General features: G+C 49.4%; 2 protein-coding genes and 2 non-coding genes across 4 annotated transcripts; 2 read left to right on the plus strand and 2 right to left on the minus strand.

Annotated features, from left to right (window-relative positions):
* Positions 1-4,034: 4,034 nt before the first annotated feature.
* On the minus strand, positions 4,035-4,151 carry LOC137220392 (U5 spliceosomal RNA). The gene has a single exon (XR_010941681.1). It is a non-coding gene; the product is annotated as a U5 spliceosomal RNA (small nuclear RNA).
* A 3,534-nt stretch (positions 4,152-7,685) lies between these two features.
* LOC137212417 (armadillo-like helical domain containing protein 1) lies at positions 7,686-10,753 on the plus strand. The gene is made up of 6 exons (XM_067715800.1): positions 7,686-7,698; positions 9,240-9,380; positions 9,499-9,554; positions 9,701-10,000; positions 10,292-10,373; positions 10,447-10,753. The coding sequence occupies exons 1-6, from the start codon at positions 7,686-7,688 to the stop codon at positions 10,650-10,652; spliced, it is 798 nt and encodes a 265-aa protein (XP_067571901.1). The 3' UTR covers positions 10,653-10,753.
* Positions 10,754-15,717: 4,964 nt separating this feature from the next.
* Positions 15,718-15,834, minus strand: LOC137220393 (U5 spliceosomal RNA). The gene has a single exon (XR_010941682.1). It is a non-coding gene; the product is annotated as a U5 spliceosomal RNA (small nuclear RNA).
* Positions 15,835-19,368: 3,534 nt separating this feature from the next.
* On the plus strand, positions 19,369-22,436 carry LOC137212421 (armadillo-like helical domain containing protein 1). The gene is made up of 6 exons (XM_067715810.1): positions 19,369-19,381; positions 20,923-21,063; positions 21,182-21,237; positions 21,384-21,683; positions 21,975-22,056; positions 22,130-22,436. The coding sequence occupies exons 1-6, from the start codon at positions 19,369-19,371 to the stop codon at positions 22,333-22,335; spliced, it is 798 nt and encodes a 265-aa protein (XP_067571911.1). The 3' UTR covers positions 22,336-22,436.
* Positions 22,437-24,186: the final 1,750 nt, after the last annotated feature.

Below are 24,186 nucleotides of genomic sequence, written 5' to 3' on the forward strand. Positions count from 1 at the left end.
TCTGGTGTCCGTGTGTGGAGGGCAGAGGGCGATCTAGTGAGAGTTATGATGACGGGTCGGGATGTCTCTGCTCACCAAGGAAAAACGCTGGTCTGAGGGGAAGGACCACCAACGTCGCAGAAGATTCAAGGGCACAGCCTGTGGAGCGGGCCTTACCTCAGCTCCCTGCTGGCCCCTGCGCTCTCCCCTCCAGGACACCACACCCACCTGGTTTTTCTCCTGCCTCTCCGGTTGCTTCCTTTCATTCTCTTTTGCTGATTCCTCCTCTTCAACCCAGCTTCCTTCAAGGTGGAGTGAGGCAGGACTCTGACCTGGAGCCTCTTCCCTACCTTTACACCCTGGTGATTCCATTGCTTTAAATACCACTTCTGTGCAACGACTCCCACGTTTCTATTTCCAGCTAAACATTTCTACCTCATGGTGTTGTCAACGAAAAATTTAATCTTAGTCGATGTAAGAAAGCACTGGAAAATTTTATTCAAGCCAAATTGCGGCGTATATAAGCCGGGAACAGCCTCTCGGAAAGCTCCAAGTACTGTTCTGCCTGTGAGAGGTCAAAGCACAGTTATCCAGGGCTTTGTTCGTTAAATGACGTACACAGTGACATTCACACAATCCACATCGACACCTACAAAGCAAGTAATGGGTCAGGGGTCATCAGGGCCCCTTACAAGATCAAGGAGGAAGGTTATCTCCTAAGGAGTTATCTTGTTGATACCAGGAGAAGGTTGCTCTTTACAGTTGACCAGGTATTTCTGCCCACCGGGAGGTGGGTCGATGCATGGTGCAGATACGCAATGCACAGTAGAGGGAAGAGAGGAGGCCAAAGGGCAGAGAAAATTATTTATGTTCAAATTTTCCTTGACTCCCTTTAGAATATGCATTTGTATTTCATCAGTGTCCAAAGCTGAACTCCCAGTCCTGTGCCATCTTCCCCAACTCAACTGATGGCAACTCATCCTTCCTGCCACTCAGAACAAAATCGTGGTATTCTCCTTGATGTCTCTCTTTAACCTCTGGATCCATCCTGTCTGTTGACTCTACCTTCCTAATATATCCAGGATCCAACTATGTCTCACTACCTCCATTGCTAATACTCGGGTCCAAGCCACCATCATCTCTCTTCTAGATGACTCTGCTTTCTGCCCCATTCTCTTTGTCAGCACAGCATCCAGAGTGGTCCTTGTAAACTTCAGATTCTGTCACTCTGCTCAGAACCTTGCAGGGCTCTCCATTTCACTGAGTAAAGCCCAAGCCCTTACTGTTACGGCCTCCAGGGTGATCTAGGCTCCCATGACTTCTGAACTCTCTCCTACTTCTCTCTCTCTTTTTCACTGGGCACCAGACACATTGGCTGTGTGGTTCTTGAAGTTGACAAAACAAGCTCCCGCTTTAGGGCTTTTGTGCAGACTTTTCTGCTGAACACTTGAGAGAGGTCCTCTTCCTAGAACCCTCACCCCAGGTGTCTGCATGGCTAACTCCATGACCTCCTTTCAACTCTTTACACAAAAGGTATCTTCTCAGGACTTACCTGGTGGTGCAGTGGATAAGACTCCGTGCTCCCAATACAGGGGGCCAGGGTTTGATCCCTGCTCCGGGACCTAGATCCCACATGCTGCAACTAAGTGTTCTCATGCCGTAGTTAAAGATCATGCGTGCCGCAGTTCAGACCTGTCTCAGCCAAATAAATAAATATTTTTCAAAATAAATAAATAAAAAGTAAAACAAGTATAATTCAAATATCCAAAACAAATATACTTACATAAAATTTATTACTATACATTTATTCTCCCCCAACTTGTTATTTCCAAAAGTTCAGAACTACAACAAGTTGAAAGAATGAGTACCTATGACACATTTTCTTTCTCTCTCTCTGTTTACTGGGCTATTTGAAAGTTTCAGATGTCATGACATTTCACTGCTAAATATTTCACATTACGTCTCTACTAAGAATAAGGCCGTTCTCCTACATAATTACTATATCAGTATTGTGGTAGTGTGAGTCGCAGCCTCCAAATACATCCACATCCTGATCCCAGGAACCTGTAGATATGTTACTTCACACGGTAAAAGGGATTGTGCAGGTGTGATTAAGGATCTTGAGATGGGGAGATTCTCCTGGATTATCTAGGTGGGCCCCAGGTAATTACGAGGCTCTTTATACGGCAGGAGGTTCCAGAGTTAGGGGATGACACGACAGAAGCAAGAGATTGGGACTGCAAGGAAGGGGTCACAGGCCAAGGAATGAAGCCAGCTTTCTAAAGGTAAGGAAACAGATTCTCCCTTGAAGCCTCTAGAAAGAATGCAGCCCTGTCAACACCTTAATTCTAGACTCCTGCCGTCCAGAAGTTGTTTTAAGTCACTAAGCGTGTGATAATTTGTTACAGCAGCAAGAAAACAAATACAATTATTAATTGAATACTGTCACGTGAAATAGAGTACCCCCTAAAATTTCCACAAAGGCACCAAAAGTGTACCTTCTGCTTTCTTCCTGCCTTCCTTTCCTTGGTGTGTTATTGGGTTTTGTTCAGGACTCAGTTAAGGTTTGTATATTGCATTTGATTGTCATGCAGTATAAGCTTTTTCTTGTCTGTTTAACTTATATATTGTATTCATTTTGGGCTGTGTTGGGTCTTCCCTGCGGTGCGCAGGTTTCTCACTGCGGTGGCTTCTCTTGTTGCCGAGCACGGGCTCCAGGTGCCCGGGCTCCAGTGCTTGTGGCACTCGGGCTCAGTAGCTGTGGGGCCCGGGCTTAGTTGCTCCGCGGCATGGGGGATCTTCCGGGACCAATGCTCGAACCCGTGTCCCCTGCAGTGAGAGGCGGATTCTTAACCCCTGTACCACCAGGGAAGCCCTAAGCTTACTTCTAAAATTAAAATTTAGAGCAATTACTTGCGGTCTTCATCCACATTAGAAACTGGAAAACTACAGATGATCTTGAGCATTGCCTTTCCTTTTTTTTTTTTCTTTTTTCTTTGTTTCTTGTTTTTTTTTTTCCACCGCGCCGAGTGGCCTGCTGGGTTACAGTTCCCCAACCGGGATCAAACCCGCGCCCCCTGCCGTGGAAACGTGGAGCCCTAACCACTGGTCCAGGGATTGCCAGGGAATTCCTCGAATTTCTTATTTTTAACAGTTCTAGTTTTAAGGCTAAACTACCTCATCAGAAAGTGTATATTTGAATGTTTATCATACAAACATCGACCAACTATACTTCAATTTTTTTGAAGCTTTTACAAAAGCCAAGTTACACAAGTGCAGCAGTTAGAACCACAATCCCAGAGAGGTGGGTCTTCCCGGAGGTGCTCACGTACTGCCTTGAACAATCCTTTGCAAACACATGTGCCCAAGCCTGAACTTGAATTCACGACCTAACCAAAGCCAGATTAAGCGGATAATCTACAGCGAGCAACCGTCTACTGGACGACTGATTGCTCTGTGCCAGGCCGCGTGCCGTGCACGAGAAGCAGTTCAATTTTATTATGCCTGGTGGTCTCCAAGAAGATAAACCCGAAGCGCTAGGAACAAAGCGCGTTTTTAAGCTCTGTGAGTATTTGAATTCCTTATAACTTGTGAGGCCGCTCGCGCTTAGAAAGTGGGGGGGTCACTTCTCTTGCGCCTCTTTCTCTTCCTTCCCCGGCGCTGCCTTCCTCAAACCAGGAACGGTACCTCCTCCTCAGAACACCATGCGCACTCCACGAGCACCAGTTGCCCCGTCCACACGAAGCTCGCCTCCTGAAGACAACCTCAGAGAAACATGACACAACACCTTGCTCTCACCGAGGACTGCAGTTGTTTACCAGCAACGGTCAAAAACCGCAAGAACAGTTCGCCACTGTATTATACCGCTCCGCCAACCAAGTTAATTCTAGGCGTCTGCCAGGATTCCGAAATCACACGTACGTCACACTAAAAAACCATCACAAAAACGGCCTACAGCCAAGTCAAAACAGTGTTGCTACTCTTTGCAGCGTGTAACGCTACCAGCACAGATCCACCAAAATACAACACATTTCTTTTTTTTGCACAAATTTATTAGCCTTGTATAAAACAAGGCCTCAAAAAATTGGATAGAAACTCGGAATTGTTTCTCTCCACGGAAATCTTTAGTAAAAGGCGAAAGATTTATGCGTTCTGAAGAGAAACCAGAGTATGCTGTCATAGCCGCTCACACAGTCCTCGGCTAACTGGAAGTCCCAAGGCACCAACGGTAACTATTTACCCGCAAACAACGAGTGAGTTCTGCAATTATTTCACACACTTCTGTGAAAATATCCTGATTTCGAGTGGGGGCGGGAGTCAAAAGAAATAGAAGGCTAGAGCCTTTTGAAAGTAGGCAAGATCCCGATGGCAATGCATTGTGGGTATGTAAATGAAGCTGAGTCACCAACCTCGCGCTTCGGCAAACGCCTTCCTTTATTAGTTTTCCTGCTCGGTCTAGAGCCACCACCAGGGGGCGAAGCAGAAACCAGATAGGAATATAGTCGCCGAGTCCAAACAGAAAGTCTGTTTTATTTTGTTTTGTTTTTATTAAGGGACGACATTTATTCCTTTTCCAAATGTTACAGTAACACCAGGGGGAAGGAAATGGTTTTAGCAGTTAGGGAAAAGAAAAGTGCAAATCTGGGGTTTGGCCGTTAAAAGTCATTTACAACAATGTGCGGGGAGGGAAGAAAAGAAGTTGTTTCACATCACAGGCCTCCCCACAACCCCAAAGCTTAATACTTGCTTACAAGTCAAAAAAGAGACAGTTGATTCACAAGCTGGAGGTTGAAACTTGAGTAAGACATTTAGAAAAACCTAGACAAGGGCAGTGTCCTCCCCCGCCCAGGTGCCACTGCAGGCACAGCACAAGAGACTACAAATAGCAGGGGAAGGTGGACACTCAGAGTTTGGGAGTATAGGCACCCCCACCTCTGGCTCAGGGATTTGGGAAGTAAACATAACCTACTTGGAGAAGAATTGGGGAAGACAACCAGCAAACTGCCTTCTGCGCGGCTGGGAAAGGGAAGGAGGTAGGGCCAGGGGCAGGAGAATTTCACATCACTAACCTAACTTGGGAAACTGCAAGGGACCATCTTCAACTGGCCTTAAGAGCAAGAGCAGATGGATGATGGTGTTGCCGAAATATCAGCTTGCCTGTGCACCAATGCCGAACAGAAATACGGAGACAGATTTTGGAGGAAGAGAGAGATGGCTTTATTTTTCTGCCAGGCAGAAAGGAAGACACAGCAGGCTAGCGCCTGAAGAATTGTGCCCCCATCTCCTTCGGGAATAGGAAAAAATTTTATATGTGGGGCTCGCAGTCTGGCATATATGATAAGGATCAAAATAGTGAAGGTCTTGCATTCTTCTTCTTCCTGCGTTATTTCAAAACAGTCACTGCTGGCATCAGGCAGCCCGGTAACTGCGTCGGTGCGTCTCGGGGCTGTTGGCCTGCGTGACCTTCTTTCTGAAATGCAAATGTTACAGGGGGTGATTTGCTACAAGGCAGTGCAGGATGTAATTCACATAGTGTTAACGAGTCATAGGTTTGGGATGTCCCTGGTGGCACAGTGGTTAAGAATCCACCTGCCGGGCTTCCCTGGTCCCGCAATGGTTGAGAGTCCGCCTGCAGATGCAGCGGACACGTGTTCGTGCCCCAGTCCGGGAAGATTCCACATACCGCAGAGCGGCTAGGCCCGTGAGCCATGGCCGTTGAGCCTGCGCGTCCGGAGCCTGTGCTCCGCAACGGGAGAGGCCACAACAATGAGAAGCCCGCGTACCACAAAAAGAAAAAAAAAAAAAAAAGAATCCACCTGCCAATGCAGGGGACACGGGTTCGAACCCTGGCCCGGTAAGTTCCCACATGCCGAGGAGCAACTCAGCCGGTGTGCCACAACAACTGAGCCCAAATGCCACAACTTCTGATGCCCGCATGCCTAGAGGCCGTGCTCTGCAAAAAGAGAAGCCACCCAATGAGAAGCCCACGCACTTCAACGAAGAGTAGCCCCCGCTCGCCGCAACTAGAGAAACCCCGCGCGCAACAACGAAAAACCAATGCAGCCATACATAGTAAATAAATAAATAATAATGTCCATAAATTAAAAAGAAAAGAAAAGAAAAGAAAGACACTTTCCACTTTAGAGCAAAGGGCAGGCATGCTTACTGACTGCTATATAACATTCAGGTTCTCTGAAATCAGGGTTCCTCTTTGTAATAAAATCCATTGCATAAGCAGGCGTTCATCTGTGTTACTCCCATGGGACTGGGGGCAAAGGGAACTGATTCAAAAAGAGAAAACCCATATAATCAATATGAAGACTATAAAAGGAGACATCATTATAGATGGTACATTCATTAAAATGATTTTTTTAATGACATAATGAAAACTTCTTGCAATATGTTTGAAACTTTAGACGAAAACAGCGAGAAAATATAATTTACCAAAACGTACTCGAGAAGTAGAAAACCCAAAGTGTCCTCTAAGCATTAAAGAAAAGGAATCAGTAATTAATTTTTTCCATAAGATCAGAAGCTTCAGAGAATTCGATCAAACATTCAAGAAAAAATTCTAGTCTTAAACTCTTCCAGAGATTAGAAAAAGAGAGTACATCTTTTCCAAAAATCCCTTTCACAGATTTTCCTGGAGGAGCGGCCATAGCATAGGAATAGACACCAGTCTTGGAGAGTTACAATCAGTTAAGGAGAGAGTGGCAAATGTAGCTAAGTGTACTCTGGTCTCTCTTCACATCACTTGTCCTTTTGTGTTTTTTCGGCTGCCTTTGGGTCTTCGTTGTGGTGCGTGGGCTTCTAGTTGCAGTGGCTTCTCTTGTTGTGGAGCGCTGGCTCAGTAGTTGAGGCACGCAGGCTCAGTAGTTGTGGCGCACGGGCTTAGTTGCTCCGCGGCGCGTGGGATCTTCCCAGGCCAGGGCACAAACCCGTGTCCCCTGCATTGGCAGGCGGATTCTTAACCACTGTGCCACCAGGGAAGTCCCAGATCACTTGTCTTTTACCTTTTACTAAAGATTTTGTGGAGAGGAATGTGTGGGACGTTGCCTTCTCATCTAAGGCGGAAAGTTTCCAAGGTTTCATCTATTAGGTATGACCTTTGCTATAGTTTTTGGTAGATAGCTCTTACCACACTGAGATTCAATTTTCTCAAACTTTCTTTCTATTAAGATCATATATGTGCATTGCTAGATGGCACATTATTCCTTTTACACACTGCTAGACTCAATTTGCTAATATTTTGTGTAGAATTTTTGCATCTGTGTTCATGAGTAAGATTGCTATATAACTTCTCTAGAGCCTCACTTACAGCTGGGGGCAGGGAATCAGAGAACGCAGTTCCCAACCTACAACTTAAACTTGGAACTGCTTTCTAAAACAACAAGTTGGCTGCATCTTCTATCTCTTAACTACGCACCTCTTTCTAGTTCTACACATCAGCCATTTGTCTTTGAAATCCCACATACTTACCCTTATTTAAGTAAAACCTCAAAAGACTCCACTACCAATTCTCAAGTGTTTCTCTCCACGAAAGTCTTTGCCAAGACACAAAAGATTTCCTTAAACTGGGGAGGAATGTGTATGTGTGTACCATGCATGCCCATCCTCCCATATACTCGTTGGTCCCCCAACGTTTGTGGTGCCTTTGTACCTGCCAACAAAAACCTGTCTTCCATTGTAGAGAATGACCCCTAAACATGTTCTTACTGGGTAAAAGCTCCTGACAAGAAAATGAAAGGTGGGACTTCCCTGGTGGCGTAGTGGTTAAGAATCCACCTGCCAACGTAGGGAACCCGGGCTCGAGCCCTGGTCTGGGAAGATCCCACACGTCGCCGAGCAACTAAGCCCGTGCGCCACAACTAATGAGCCCGAGGGCCACAACTACTGAAGCCCCCGCGCCTAGAGCCGGTGCGCCACAACAAGAGAAGCCACCTCAAGGAGAAGCCCGCGCACTGCAACAAAGAGTAGCCCCTCTGCTTGCCACAACGCGAGAAGGCCCGTGCACAGTAACAAAGACCCAACGCAGCCTTAAATAAATAGATTTTTTAAATTTTTTAAAAAGAAACTAAAACATTATTTTTTGTTTTTCAAACAGATAATACCGTTAATATTTCTCACGTAGTCTACACTGCATTCTGGTATGCAGATGAGCTAGTCAGGGAAACAACTGTGCCCTCGAAGTAGGTGGAGAGGCCAGCGGCACTTGACTCTGCAGCTGGGGGGACAGCTCATTTCTAAGCCCCGTCTTCCATGCAGCAAGCACTTGTGTTTACCCGCTGTCCTATCACACCACATTACCTGCCCGCTACCAGCTCTGCCTGTCTGGGTTTCTTTTCTCTTTACAAAAATATTCAGTCCTCTGCCATCTTCCCAGGCTCTCCCACAGCCCACCGACCCCTTTTATAGCACTTGTCACCAAACTGTTTGCCGGGCACAAGACGTGTCCTATGCAGGTTGGCCGAAAGGCTGAGTCAATGCTAGATGGAATGAATGACTGCGAAGCAGCCACAGAAAATGCCCTCTTTAAATTCTAGTCCCCTCCTCCTTCCTAACCGAATCTTTCCCTTCTTTTGCTTCCACCGCTTCCTAGCTGTGGTACCTTATGGCAAGTGCTTTACCTCTCTGTGCCTCATTCCCTCAAATGTCCAATAGGGATAAGTCATCATGCTGTTGCAAAATGAAGCTCCTTGGTCACAGGGATCGTCACTGGGACTCTGAACGGAGAGCCCTCAGCACAGAGCCTAGGCAAACAAGGCCTCAATAAGGGTCCGTCAGAAAGGAAAGTTTCTCTAAACTGCTGTCGACCTCGCCTCCTTTCTCATTTTCTGCTACACATCGCCACCCACTAGCTCTGTCTCCCCCTCACCCCTTGTCTTTCCCCATCCTGTCTCCCTGTGAAGACCCGCCGTCCTTCCCTCCTCCAGGAAACCTTCTAGATTCCTCAAAGCCCTTTGCCGGCCCTACCTCTGTGGGGCCTCCAGCTCTTTTCAGCCTCTAAGCCTCCAACCTTCTTCCTCCGGCTCTGGCTGGTTCTGTGAATCCCAGGGGGCCTCGGCCTCCTCCTCCCTCTACCCTTTAACTACGAGCTCCAGAAGGGCAGGACTGAGGGGTCGCCAGCCCAGCTCCCCCCACGCCTGGCACAGTGCTGGCCAGTAAGAGGTGCTAAGAAAGGTCGATAAAGAGTTGGAGGGGAGAGGGTGCTGCTTCCTTGCGAGGGCGAGGGCGGGGAGTGGAGCGGCGGGCCTCTCCAGCGCCCCTGCCTTCCCCAACCAACGAGCTGATCAAGGACCTGGTCAACTACGACGTGTGCCCGGCGCTGCTCAAGGGCCTCGTGGCGCTGCTGAAACCGTCCTTCAAGGAGACCAGCAAACAGCAGTCCCAGATCGTCAGCCGTAGGGATCCGCTGCGATCGGGGTGGTGGACCTCGACGGGGCAGGGTGGAAGACGAGGATGAGGGCTCCTCCAGCCTCACGGCCACTCCTCCATTTTCCAGACTCTTCGGTTCTGCAGCTCACCGCCCACCTGCCGTGGTTCTTGCAGCAGGCCGCGGCCACCAAGGCCACCGGGTAAGCGGGCAGCAGGTAGTGGGCAGATGAGGCAAGCTAGGCCCCAGCGCTGCCCGCGGGCCCCCAAGAGCGCTCCGGCCGCCGGAGGGTCCCACGGGGCCCCCGCAGCATGAATCCCACCCCCACCCCACGCCACCCCCGCCCAGGATCCTGGCGCGAGGCAACACGAGCCTGGCCGAGGAGATGCTGCACCTGCGCGTGGTGCACAGCCTCATGGCCGCCATGGGCAACACGGACCACAGCAACGGCCAGCGGCAGGCCAGCCTCACGCTAGAGGTGCGCTGGGCGGCCGGGTGGCGGGCGGCAGGGCGGCGCGGCAGGCACAGCGCGTGGGCACGGCAGTCACGCCCCCTCGCCCGCCCACGCAGTACTATGTGCAGTTATTCCCAGTGGTGGAGGAGCACGTGCGCAGGTCCATGGGGGAGGAACTCTACAAGCTCTTCCGTGTAAGTGCTCCCGCCCCGCTGCGCCCCGCGGGACACAACAGTGCCCCTGTGCACAGCCCAGCGCACGGCCCCTCCCCATGTACACCCCACACACAGATCGGCCTCGGGGCCGGCGGCGGGAAGGACTGCCCTGGCTTGGGCTTCTCCACCTGGCATCCTTCCGTCCCCCTTCCTGCCCTTCCAGTCAGGCTAAGAACCTGACCGCAGCCTGCAACCTCCATGTGCCCACGCCCAACTCCAAGTCCAGGCTGCCCTGGCATCCAGCCCAGTTCCCCTTGCTCCTGTCCTCAGGGCAACGCCGAGGACTTGTACAGGAGAATAGATAGCAATCAGGCAGACATCTTGGCGGCCAACGAAGTCAATGTCACCAAAGGTGAGTGGGGTGTGAGGGGGCTGGAGCAGAGGTGCGGCGGCACCCACACTCAGGCTCATCTCCCTGTCCCCAGAGCTGCATCTCAGTGGCCTCTCCGACAGCACCATGAGCTTTTGCTTTGGCCATTGTAATCAGGGTCAGGTGGCCTACATCACACACTTCCAGAGGGAGGCTGTGGGAGAAAAGGAGCAACAGAGCCTCCAAGGCAAGCCAGGAAGCCCAGGCTGTGTAGCAGGGAAGCCTGGCAGGAGGAAGGAGCCAGGGCCAAGCTCCGGTTGACTCTTCTTGGCCCTTGGTGGGAGGCTGGGGATCTGCCCGCCAGAAGCGGAAAAGGAGAGCTGGCTGGGAAGGGTTCAATAAACAAACGGTCTTGCTATCTATCTGGTGTCCGTGTGTGGAGGGCAGAGGGCGATCTAGTGAGAGTTATGATGACGGGTCGGGATGTCTCTGCTCACCAAGGAAAAACGCTGGTCTGAGGGGAAGGACCACCAACGTCGCAGAAGATTCAAGGGCACAGCCTGTGGAGCGGGCCTTACCTCAGCTCCCTGCTGGCCCCTGCGCTCTCCCCTCCAGGACACCACACCCACCTGGTTTTTCTCCTGCCTCTCCGGTTGCTTCCTTTCATTCTCTTTTGCTGATTCCTCCTCTTCAACCCAGCTTCCTTCAAGGTGGAGTGAGGCAGGACTCTGACCTGGAGCCTCTTCCCTACCTTTACACCCTGGTGATTCCATTGCTTTAAATACCACTTCTGTGCAACGACTCCCACGTTTCTATTTCCAGCTAAACATTTCTACCTCATGGTGTTGTCGACGAAAAATTTAATCAGTCGATCTAAGAAAGCACTGGAAAATTTTATTCGAGCCAAATTGCGGCGTATATAAGCCGGGAACAGCCTCTCGGAAAGCTCCAAGTACTGTTCTGCCTGTGAGAGGTCAAAGCACAGTTATCCAGGGCTTTGTACGTTAAATGACGTACACAGTGACATTCACACAATCCATATCGACACCTACAAAGCAAGTAATGGGTCAGGGGTCATCAGGGCCCCTTACAAGATCAAGGAGGAAGGTTATCTCCTAAGGAGTTATCTTGTTGATACCAGGAGAAGGTTGCTCTTTACAGTTGACCAGGTATTTCTGCCCACCGGGAGGTGGGTCGATGCATGGTGCAGATACGCAATGCACAGTAGAGGGAAGAGAGGAGGCCAAAGGGCAGAGAAAATTATTTATGTTCAAATTTTCCTTGACTCCCTTTAGAATATGCATTTGTATTTCATCAGTGTCCAAAGCTGAACTCCCAGTCCTGTGCCATCTTCCCCAACTCAACTGACGGCAACTCATCCTTCCTGCCACTCAGAACAAAATCCTGGTGTTCTCCTTGATGTCTCTCTTTAACTTCTGGATCCATCCTGTCTGTTGACTCTACCTTCCAAATATATCCAGGATCCAACTATGTCTCACTACCTCCATTGCTAATACTCGGGTCCAAGCCACCATCATCTCTCCTCTAGATGACTCTGCTTTCTGCCCCATTCTCTTTGTCAGCACAGCATCCAGAGTGGTCCTTGTAAACTTCAGATTCTGTCACTCTGCTCAGAACCTTGCAGGGCTCTCCATTTCACTGAGTAAAGCCCAAGCCCTTACTGTTACGGCCTCCAGGGTGATCTAGGCTCCCATGACTTCTGAACTCTCTCCTACTTCTCTCTCTCTTCTTCACTGGGCACCAGACACATTGGCTGTGTGGTTCTTGAAGTTGACAAAACAAGCTCCCGCTTTAGGGCTTTTGTGCAGACTTTTCTGCTGGACACTTGAGAGAGGTCCTCTTTCTAGAACCCTCACCCCAGGTGTCTGCATGGCTAACTCCATGACCTCCTTTCAACTCTTTACACAAAAGGTATCTTCTCAGGACTTACCTGGTGGTGCAGTGGATAAGACTCCGTGCTCCCAATACAGAGGGCCAGGGTTTGATCCCTGGTCAGGGAACTAGATCCCACGTGCATGCCACAACTAAGGAACTGGTGAGCCACAACTAAGGAGCCCACCAGCCGCAACTAAGACCCGATGCAACCAAATAAATAAATAATTTTTTTGAAAAACAAAGTTATCTTCTCGGGGGGGGTTACCCTATTTTAAGTCGCGTCCCACACTACCAACCCCTATATTCTGACCCCGAACCCCTACCACTGCTGGTTTTTCCATAGCACTTATTTATGTGTTATTTATTTATTGGGTGTCTCCCCACCTGAATGTAAGCTCCAGCAGGGCAGGGATATTTGTTTTCATTACTGATATGTCCCAAATGCTGAGAACAATGCCTGGCACATATGAATGAACGACCGAGTTACTGTGAGGGCACTGTCCCTCAAAGTCAGAAGACATGAAGTCAGATGGCAGTAATTCTCCAGGGTGCCACAAGAGGGCATCACTGGCCCTGATCTTGTTGGTCAGGGGCAGCCTAACTTACCCCAAACTGGGATTTTGAGCCTCAGCTTTCCTCTATTTGGGCGGAGGGAGGAGAGAAAAGTTAAGGAAATATCGGTATGTTTTCCATAAAGCTAAATGGATATCCTGTTTTAAAGACGTGTCCTGTCCTTTGCTGTGAAGTCACTCTTACTGTTTTTAGTCTTGGAATGGCCTTTCTGTAGAATTATGATTTTAAAAATTAGTACCCCAGAAATTTTTTGGAAATTTTAATAATTGGAAAATCCAAAACTCTGGAAACCACTGGTCTAAGACGATAACTCTTTAATAACAATGGAGCTTTAAAAAATGAAATCTTAAGGGACTTCCCTGGTGGTCCAGGGGCTAAGACTCCACACTCCCAATGCAGAGGGGCCCAGGTTCGATCCCTGGTCAGGGACCTAGATCCCACATGCTGCAACTAAGGGTTCTCATGCCGTAGCTAAAGATCATGCGTGCCGCGGTTCAGACCTGGCTCAGCCAAATAAATAAATATTTTTCAAAATAAATAAATAAAAAGGAAATCTTAAGTATAATTCAAATATCCAAAACAAATACACGTTACATGAAATTTATTACTATACATTTATTCTCCCCCAACTTGTTATTTCCAAAAGTTCAGAACTACAACAAGTTGAAAGAATGAGTACCTATGACACATTTTCTTTCTCTCTCTCTGTTTACTGGGCTATTTGAAAGTTTCAGATGTCATGACATTTCACTGCTAAATATTTCACATTACGTCTCTACTAAGAATAAGGCCATTCTCCTACATAATTACTATATCAGTATTGTGGTAGTGTGAGTCGCAGCCTCCAAATACATCCACATCCTGATCCCAGGAACCTGTAGATATGTTACTTCACACGGTAAAAGGGATTGTGCAGGTGTGATTAAGGATCTTGAGATGGGGAGATTCTCCTGGATTATCTAGGTAGGCCCCAGGTAATTATGAGGCTCTTTATACGGCAGGAGGTTCCAGAGTTAGGGGATGACACGACAGAAGCAAGAGATTTGGACTGCAAGGAAGGGGTCACAGGCCAAGGAATGAAGCCAGCTTTCTTAAAGGTAAGGGAACAGATTCTCCCTTGAAGCCTCTAGAAAGAATGCAGCCCTGTCAACACCTTAATTCTAGACTCCTGCCGTCCAGAAGTTGTTTTAAGTCACTAAGCGTGTGATAATTTGTTACAGCAGCAAGAAAACAAATACAATTATTAATTGAATAATGTCACGTGAAATAGAGTACACACTAAAATTTCCACAAAGGCACCAAAAGTGTACCTTCTGCTTTCTTCCTGCCTTCCTTTCCTTGGTGTGTTATTGGGTTTTGTTCAGGATCCAGTTAAGGTTTGTATATTGCATTGGATTGTCATGCAGTATAAGCTTTTTCTTGTCTGTTTAATTTATGTACTGTATTTATTTGGGGCTGTGTTGGGTCTTCGTTGCTGCGTGCGGACTTTCTCTAGTTGCGTGGAGCGGGGGCTGCTCTCCGTTGCGGTGCACGGGCTTCTCACTGCGGTGGCTTCTCTTGTTGCCGAGCACGGGCTCCAGGTGCCCGGGCTCCAGTGCTTGTGGCACTCGGGCTCAGTAGCTGTGGGACCCGGGCTTAGTTGCTCCGCGGCATGGGGGATCTTCCGGGACCAGGACTCGAACCCGTGTCCCCTGCAGTGAGAGGCGGATTCTTAACCCCTGTACCACCAGGGAAGCCCTAAGCTTACTTCTAAAATTAAAATTTAGAGCAATTACTTGCGGTCTTCATCCACATTAGAAACTGGAAAACTACAGATGATCTTGAGCATTGCCTTTCCTTTTTTTTTTTTCTTTTTTCTTTGTTTCTTGTTTTTTTTTTTCCACCGCGCCGAGTGGCCTGCTGGGTTACAGTTCCCCAACCGGGATCAAACCCGCGCCCCCTGCCGTGGAAACGTGGAGCCCTAACCACTGGTCCAGGGATTGCCAGGGAATTCCTCGAATTTCTTATTTTTAACAGTTCTAGTTTTAAGGCTAAACTACCTCATCAGAAAGTGTATATTTGAATGTTTATCATACAAACATCGACCAACTATACTTCAATTTTTTTGAAGCTTTTACAAAAGCCAAGTTACACAAGTGCAGCAGTTAGAACCACAATCCCAGAGAGGTGGGTCTTCCCGGAGGTGCTCACGTACTGCCTTGAACAATCCTTTGCAAACACATGTGCCCAAGCCTGAACTTGAATTCACGACCTAACCAAAGCCAGATTAAGCGGATAATCTACAGCGAGCAACCGTCTACTGGACGACTGATTGCTCTGTGCCAGGCCGCGTGCCGTGCACGAGAAGCAGTTCAATTTTATTATGCCTGGTGGTCTCCAAGAAGATAAACCCGAAGCGCTAGGAACAAAGCGCGTTTTTAAGCTCTGTGAGTATTTGAATTCCTTATAACTTGTGAGGCCGCTCGCGCTTAGAAAGTGGGGGGGTCACTTCTCTTGCGCCTCTTTCTCTTCCTTCCCCGGCGCTGCCTTCCTCAAACCAGGAACGGTACCTCCTCCTCAGAACACCATGCGCACTCCACGAGCACCAGTTGCCCCGTCCACACGAAGCTCGCCTCCTGAAGACAACCTCAGAGAAACATGACACAACACCTTGCTCTCACCGAGGACTGCAGTTGTTTACCAGCAACGGTCAAAAACCGCAAGAACAGTTCGCCACTGTATTATACCGCTCCGCCAACCAAGTTAATTCTAGGCGTCTGCCAGGATTCCGAAATCACACGTACGTCACACTAAAAAACCATCACAAAAACGGCCTACAGCCAAGTCAAAACAGTGTTGCTACTCTTTGCAGCGTGTAACGCTACCAGCACAGATCCACCAAAATACAACACATTTCTTTTTTTTGCACAAATTTATTAGCCTTGTATAAAACAAGGCCTCAAAAAATTGGATAGAAACTCGGAATTGTTTCTCTCCACGGAAATCTTTAGTAAAAGGCGAAAGATTTATGCGTTCTGAAGAGAAACCAGAGTATGCTGTCATAGCCGCTCACACAGTCCTCGGCTAACTGGAAGTCCCAAGGCACCAACGGTAACTATTTACCCGCAAACAACGAGTGAGTTCTGCAATTATTTCACACACTTCTGTGAAAATATCCTGATTTCGAGTGGGGGCGGGAGTCAAAAGAAATAGAAGGCTAGAGCCTTTTGAAAGTAGGCAAGATCCCGATGGCAATGCATTGTGGGTATGTAAATGAAGCTGAGTCACCAACCTCGCGCTTCGGCAAACGCCTTCCTTTATTAGTTTTCCTGCTCGGTCTAGAGCCACCACCAGGGGGCGAAGCAGAAACCAGATAGGAATATAGTCGCCGAGTCCAAACAGAAAGTCTGTTTTATTTTGTTTTGTTTTTATTAAGGGACGACATTTATTCCTTTTCCAAATGTTACAGTAACACCAGGGGGAAGGAAATGGTTTTAGCAGTTAGGGAAAAGAAAAGTGCAAATCTGGGGTTTGGCCGTTAAAAGTCATTTACAACAATGTGCGGGGAGGGAAGAAAAGAAGTTGTTTCACATCACAGGCCTCCCCACAACCCCAAAGCTTAATACTTGCTTACAAGTCAAAAAAGAGACAGTTGATTCACAAGCTGGAGGTTGAAACTTGAGTAAGACATTTAGAAAAACCTAGACAAGGGCAGTGTCCTCCCCCGCCCAGGTGCCACTGCAGGCACAGCACAAGAGACTACAAATAGCAGGGGAAGGTGGACACTCAGAGTTTGGGAGTATAGGCACCCCCACCTCTGGCTCAGGGATTTGGGAAGTAAACATAACCTACTTGGAGAAGAATTGGGGAAGACAACCAGCAAACTGCCTTCTGCGCGGCTGGGAAAGGGAAGGAGGTAGGGCCAGGGGCAGGAGAATTTCACATCACTAACCTAACTTGGGAAACTGCAAGGGACCATCTTCAACTGGCCTTAAGAGCAAGAGCAGATGGATGATGGTGTTGCCGAAATATCAGCTTGCCTGTGCACCAATGCCGAACAGAAATACGGAGACAGATTTTGGAGGAAGAGAGAGATGGCTTTATTTTTCTGCCAGGCAGAAAGGAAGACACAGCAGGCTAGCGCCTGAAGAATTGTGCCCCCATCTCCTTCGGGAATAGGAAAAAATTTTATATGTGGGGCTCGCAGTCTGGCATATATGATAAGGATCAAAATAGTGAAGGTCTTGCATTCTTCTTCTTCCTGCGTTATTTCAAAACAGTCACTGCTGGCATCAGGCAGCCCGGTAACTGCGTCGGTGCGTCTCGGGGCTGTTGGCCTGCGTGACCTTCTTTCTGAAATGCAAATGTTACAGGGGGTGATTTGCTACAAGGCAGTGCAGGATGTAATTCACATAGTGTTAACGAGTCATAGGTTTGGGATGTCCCTGGTGGCACAGTGGTTAAGAATCCACCTGCCGGGCTTCCCTGGTCCCGCAATGGTTGAGAGTCCGCCTGCAGATGCAGCGGACACGTGTTCGTGCCCCAGTCCGGGAAGATTCCACATACCGCAGAGCGGCTAGGCCCGTGAGCCATGGCCGTTGAGCCTGCGCGTCCGGAGCCTGTGCTCCGCAACGGGAGAGGCCACAACAATGAGAAGCCCGCGTACCACAAAAAGAAAAAAAAAAAAAAAAGAATCCACCTGCCAATGCAGGGGACACGGGTTCGAACCCTGGCCCGGTAAGTTCCCACATGCCGAGGAGCAACTCAGCCGGTGTGCCACAACAACTGAGCCCAAATGCCACAACTTCTGATGCCCGCATGCCTAGAGGCCGTGCTCTGCAAAAAGAGAAGCCACCCAATGAGAAGCCCACGCACTTCAACGAAGAGTAGCCCCCGCTCGCCGCAACTAGAGAAACCCCGCGCGCAACAACGAAAAACCAATGCAGCCATACATAGTAAATAAATAAATAATAATGTCCATAAATTAAAAAGAAAAGAAAAGAAAAGAAAGACACTTTCCACTTTAGAGCAAAGGGCAGGCATGCTTACTGACTGCTATATAACATTCAGGTTCTCTGAAATCAGGGTTCCTCTTTGTAATAAAATCCATTGCATAAGCAGGCGTTCATCTGTGTTACTCCCATGGGACTGGGGGCAAAGGGAACTGATTCAAAAAGAGAAAACCCATATAATCAATATGAAGACTATAAAAGGAGACATCATTATAGATGGTACATTCATTAAAATGATTTTTTTAATGACATAATGAAAACTTCTTGCAATATGTTTGAAACTTTAGACGAAAACAGCGAGAAAATATAATTTACCAAAACGTACTCGAGAAGTAGAAAACCCAAAGTGTCCTCTAAGCATTAAAGAAAAGGAATCAGTAATTAATTTTTTCCATAAGATCAGAAGCTTCAGAGAATTCGATCAAACATTCAAGAAAAAATTCTAGTCTTAAACTCTTCCAGAGATTAGAAAAAGAGAGTACATCTTTTCCAAAAATCCCTTTCACAGATTTTCCTGGAGGAGCGGCCATAGCATAGGAATAGACACCAGTCTTGGAGAGTTACAATCAGTTAAGGAGAGAGTGGCAAATGTAGCTAAGTGTACTCTGGTCTCTCTTCACATCACTTGTCCTTTTGTGTTTTTTCGGCTGCCTTTGGGTCTTCGTTGTGGTGCGTGGGCTTCTAGTTGCAGTGGCTTCTCTTGTTGTGGAGCGCTGGCTCAGTAGTTGAGGCACGCAGGCTCAGTAGTTGTGGCGCACGGGCTTAGTTGCTCCGCGGCGCGTGGGATCTTCCCAGGCCAGGGCACAAACCCGTGTCCCCTGCATTGGCAGGCGGATTCTTAACCACTGTGCCACCAGGGAAGTCCCAGATCACTTGTCTTTTACCTTTTACTAAAGATTTTGTGGAGAGGAATGTGTGGGACGTTGCCTTCTCATCTAAGGCGGAAAGTTTCCAAGGTTTCATCTATTAGGTATGACCTTTGCTATAGTTTTTGGTAGATAGCTCTTACCACACTGAGATTCAATTTTCTCAAACTTTCTTTCTATTAAGATCATATATGTGCATTGCTAGATGGCACATTATTCCTTTTACACACTGCTAGACTCAATTTGCTAATATTTTGTGTAGAATTTTTGCATCTGTGTTCATGAGTAAGATTGCTATATAACTTCTCTAGAGCCTCACTTACAGCTGGGGGCAGGGAATCAGAGAACGCAGTTCCCAACCTACAACTTAAACTTGGAACTGCTTTCTAAAACAACAAGTTGGCTGCATCTTCTATCTCTTAACTACGCACCTCTTTCTAGTTCTACACATCAGCCATTTGTCTTTGAAATCCCACATACTTACCCTTATTTAAGTAAAACCTCAAAAGACTCCACTACCAATTCTCAAGTGTTTCTCTCCACGAAAGTCTTTGCCAAGACACAAAAGATTTCCTTAAACTGGGGAGGAATGTGTATGTGTGTACCATGCATGCCCATCCTCCCATATACTCGTTGGTCCCCCAACGTTTGTGGTGCCTTTGTACCTGCCAACAAAAACCTGTCTTCCATTGTAGAGAATGACCCCTAAACATGTTCTTACTGGGTAAAAGCTCCTGACAAGAAAATGAAAGGTGGGACTTCCCTGGTGGCGTAGTGGTTAAGAATCCACCTGCCAACGTAGGGAACCCGGGCTCGAGCCCTGGTCTGGGAAGATCCCACACGTCGCCGAGCAACTAAGCCCGTGCGCCACAACTAATGAGCCCGAGGGCCACAACTACTGAAGCCCCCGCGCCTAGAGCCGGTGCGCCACAACAAGAGAAGCCACCTCAAGGAGAAGCCCGCGCACTGCAACAAAGAGTAGCCCCTCTGCTTGCCACAACGCGAGAAGGCCCGTGCACAGTAACAAAGACCCAACGCAGCCTTAAATAAATAGATTTTTTAAATTTTTTAAAAAGAAACTAAAACATTATTTTTTGTTTTTCAAACAGATAATACCGTTAATATTTCTCACGTAGTCTACACTGCATTCTGGTATGCAGATGAGCTAGTCAGGGAAACAACTGTGCCCTCGAAGTAGGTGGAGAGGCCAGCGGCACTTGACTCTGCAGCTGGGGGGACAGCTCATTTCTAAGCCCCGTCTTCCATGCAGCAAGCACTTGTGTTTACCCGCTGTCCTATCACACCACATTACCTGCCCGCTACCAGCTCTGCCTGTCTGGGTTTCTTTTCTCTTTACAAAAATATTCAGTCCTCTGCCATCTTCCCAGGCTCTCCCACAGCCCACCGACCCCTTTTATAGCACTTGTCACCAAACTGTTTGCCGGGCACAAGACGTGTCCTATGCAGGTTGGCCGAAAGGCTGAGTCAATGCTAGATGGAATGAATGACTGCGAAGCAGCCACAGAAAATGCCCTCTTTAAATTCTAGTCCCCTCCTCCTTCCTAACCGAATCTTTCCCTTCTTTTGCTTCCACCGCTTCCTAGCTGTGGTACCTTATGGCAAGTGCTTTACCTCTCTGTGCCTCATTCCCTCAAATGTCCAATAGGGATAAGTCATCATGCTGTTGCAAAATGAAGCTCCTTGGTCACAGGGATCGTCACTGGGACTCTGAACGGAGAGCCCTCAGCACAGAGCCTAGGCAAACAAGGCCTCAATAAGGGTCCGTCAGAAAGGAAAGTTTCTCTAAACTGCTGTCGACCTCGCCTCCTTTCTCATTTTCTGCTACACATCGCCACCCACTAGCTCTGTCTCCCCCTCACCCCTTGTCTTTCCCCATCCTGTCTCCCTGTGAAGACCCGCCGTCCTTCCCTCCTCCAGGAAACCTTCTAGATTCCTCAAAGCCCTTTGCCGGCCCTACCTCTGTGGGGCCTCCAGCTCTTTTCAGCCTCTAAGCCTCCAACCTTCTTCCTCCGGCTCTGGCTGGTTCTGTGAATCCCAGGGGGCCTCGGCCTCCTCCTCCCTCTACCCTTTAACTACGAGCTCCAGAAGGGCAGGACTGAGGGGTCGCCAGCCCAGCTCCCCCCACGCCTGGCACAGTGCTGGCCAGTAAGAGGTGCTAAGAAAGGTCGATAAAGAGTTGGAGGGGAGAGGGTGCTGCTTCCTTGCGAGGGCGAGGGCGGGGAGTGGAGCGGCGGGCCTCTCCAGCGCCCCTGCCTTCCCCAACCAACGAGCTGATCAAGGACCTGGTCAACTACGACGTGTGCCCGGCGCTGCTCAAGGGCCTCGTGGCGCTGCTGAAACCGTCCTTCAAGGAGACCAGCAAACAGCAGTCCCAGATCGTCAGCCGTAGGGATCCGCTGCGATCGGGGTGGTGGACCTCGACGGGGCAGGGTGGAAGACGAGGATGAGGGCTCCTCCAGCCTCACGGCCACTCCTCCATTTTCCAGACTCTTCGGTTCTGCAGCTCACCGCCCACCTGCCGTGGTTCTTGCAGCAGGCCGCGGCCACCAAGGCCACCGGGTAAGCGGGCAGCAGGTAGTGGGCAGATGAGGCAAGCTAGGCCCCAGCGCTGCCCGCGGGCCCCCAAGAGCGCTCCGGCCGCCGGAGGGTCCCACGGGGCCCCCGCAGCATGAATCCCACCCCCACCCCACGCCACCCCCGCCCAGGATCCTGGCGCGAGGCAACACGAGCCTGGCCGAGGAGATGCTGCACCTGCGCGTGGTGCACAGCCTCATGGCCGCCATGGGCAACACGGACCACAGCAACGGCCAGCGGCAGGCCAGCCTCACGCTAGAGGTGCGCTGGGCGGCCGGGTGGCGGGCGGCAGGGCGGCGCGGCAGGCACAGCGCGTGGGCACGGCAGTCACGCCCCCTCGCCCGCCCACGCAGTACTATGTGCAGTTATTCCCAGTGGTGGAGGAGCACGTGCGCAGGTCCATGGGGGAGGAACTCTACAAGCTCTTCCGTGTAAGTGCTCCCGCCCCGCTGCGCCCCGCGGGACACAACAGTGCCCCTGTGCACAGCCCAGCGCACGGCCCCTCCCCATGTACACCCCACACACAGATCGGCCTCGGGGCCGGCGGCGGGAAGGACTGCCCTGGCTTGGGCTTCTCCACCTGGCATCCTTCCGTCCCCCTTCCTGCCCTTCCAGTCAGGCTAAGAACCTGACCGCAGCCTGCAACCTCCATGTGCCCACGCCCAACTCCAAGTCCAGGCTGCCCTGGCATCCAGCCCAGTTCCCCTTGCTCCTGTCCTCAGGGCAACGCCGAGGACTTGTACAGGAGAATAGATAGCAATCAGGCAGACATCTTGGCGGCCAACGAAGTCAATGTCACCAAAGGTGAGTGGGGTGTGAGGGGGCTGGAGCAGAGGTGCGGCGGCACCCACACTCAGGCTCATCTCCCTGTCCCCAGAGCTGCATCTCAGTGGCCTCTCCGACAGCACCATGAGCTTTTGCTTTGGCCATTGTAATCAGGGTCAGGTGGCCTACATCACACACTTCCAGAGGGAGGCTGTGGGAGAAAAGGAGCAACAGAGCCTCCAAGGCAAGCCAGGAAGCCCAGGCTGTGTAGCAGGGAAGCCTGGCAGGAGGAAGGAGCCAGGGCCAAGCTCCGGTTGACTCTTCTTGGCCCTTGGTGGGAGGCTGGGGATCTGCCCGCCAGAAGCGGAAAAGGAGAGCTGGCTGGGAAGGGTTCAATAAACAAACGGTCTTGCTATCTATCTGGTGTCCGTGTGTGGAGGGCAGAGGGCGATCTAGTGAGAGTTATGATGACGGGTCGGGATGTCTCTGCTCACCAAGGAAAAACGCTGGTCTGAGGGGAAGGACCACCAACGTCGCAGAAGATTCAAGGGCACAGCCTGTGGAGCGGGCCTTACCTCAGCTCCCTGCTGGCCCCTGCGCTCTCCCCTCCAGGACACCACACCCACCTGGTTTTTCTCCTGCCTCTCCGGTTGCTTCCTTTCATTCTCTTTTGCTGATTCCTCCTCTTCAACCCAGCTTCCTTCAAGGTGGAGTGAGGCAGGACTCTGACCTGGAGCCTCTTCCCTACCTTTACACCCTGGTGATTCCATTGCTTTAAATACCACTTCTGTGCAACGACTCCCACGTTTCTATTTCCAGCTAAACATTTCTACCTCATGGTGTTGTCGACGAAAAATTTAATCAGTCGATCTAAGAAAGCACTGGAAAATTTTATTCGAGCCAAATTGCGGCGTATATAAGCCGGGAACAGCCTCTCGGAAAGCTCCAAGTACTGTTCTGCCTGTGAGAGGTCAAAGCACAGTTATCCAGGGCTTTGTACGTTAAATGACGTACACAGTGACATTCACACAATCCATATCGACACCTACAAAGCAAGTAATGGGTCAGGGGTCATCAGGGCCCCTTACAAGATCAAGGAGGAAGGTTATCTCCTAAGGAGTTATCTTGTTGATACCAGGAGAAGGTTGCTCTTTACAGTTGACCAGGTATTTCTGCCCACCGGGAGGTGGGTCGATGCATGGTGCAGATACGCAATGCACAGTAGAGGGAAGAGAGGAGGCCAAAGGGCAGAGAAAATTATTTATGTTCAAATTTTCCTTGACTCCCTTTAGAATATGCATTTGTATTTCATCAGTGTCCAAAGCTGAACTCCCAGTCCTGTGCCATCTTCCCCAACTCAACTGACGGCAACTCATCCTTCCTGCCACTCAGAACAAAATCCTGGTGTTCTCCTTGATGTCTCTCTTTAACTTCTGGATCCATCCTGTCTGTTGACTCTACCTTCCAAATATATCCAGGATCCAACTATGTCTCACTACCTCCATTGCTAATACTCGGGTCCAAGCCACCATCATCTCTCCTCTAGATGACTCTGCTTTCTGCCCCATTCTCTTTGTCAGCACAGCATCCAGAGTGGTCCTTGTAAACTTCAGATTCTGTCACTCTGCTCAGAACCTTGCAGGGCTCTCCATTTCACTGAGTAAAGCCCAAGCCCTTACTGTTACGGCCTCCAGGGTGATCTAGGCTCCCATGACTTCTGAACTCTCTCCTACTTCTCTCTCTCTTCTTCACTGGGCACCAGACACATTGGCTGTGTGGTTCTTGAAGTTGACAAAACAAGCTCCCGCTTTAGGGCTTTTGTGCAGACTTTTCTGCTGGACACTTGAGAGAGGTCCTCTTTCTAGAACCCTCACCCCAGGTGTCTGCATGGCTAACTCCATGACCTCCTTTCAACTCTTTACACAAAAGGTATCTTCTCAGGACTTACCTGGTGGTGCAGTGGATAAGACTCCGTGCTCCCAATACAGAGGGCCAGGGTTTGATCCCTGGTCAGGGAACTAGATCCCACGTGCATGCCACAACTAAGGAACTGGTGAGCCACAACTAAGGAGCCCACCAGCTGCAACTAAGACCCGATGCAACCAAATAAATAAATAATTTTTTTGAAAAACAAAGTTATCTTCTCGGGGGGGGTTACCCTATTTTAAG

Source organism: Pseudorca crassidens, chromosome 2 (assembly GCF_039906515.1).
Source record: "Pseudorca crassidens isolate mPseCra1 chromosome 2, mPseCra1.hap1, whole genome shotgun sequence".
In the NCBI taxonomy this organism is placed as follows: domain Eukaryota; kingdom Metazoa; phylum Chordata; class Mammalia; order Artiodactyla; family Delphinidae; genus Pseudorca; species Pseudorca crassidens.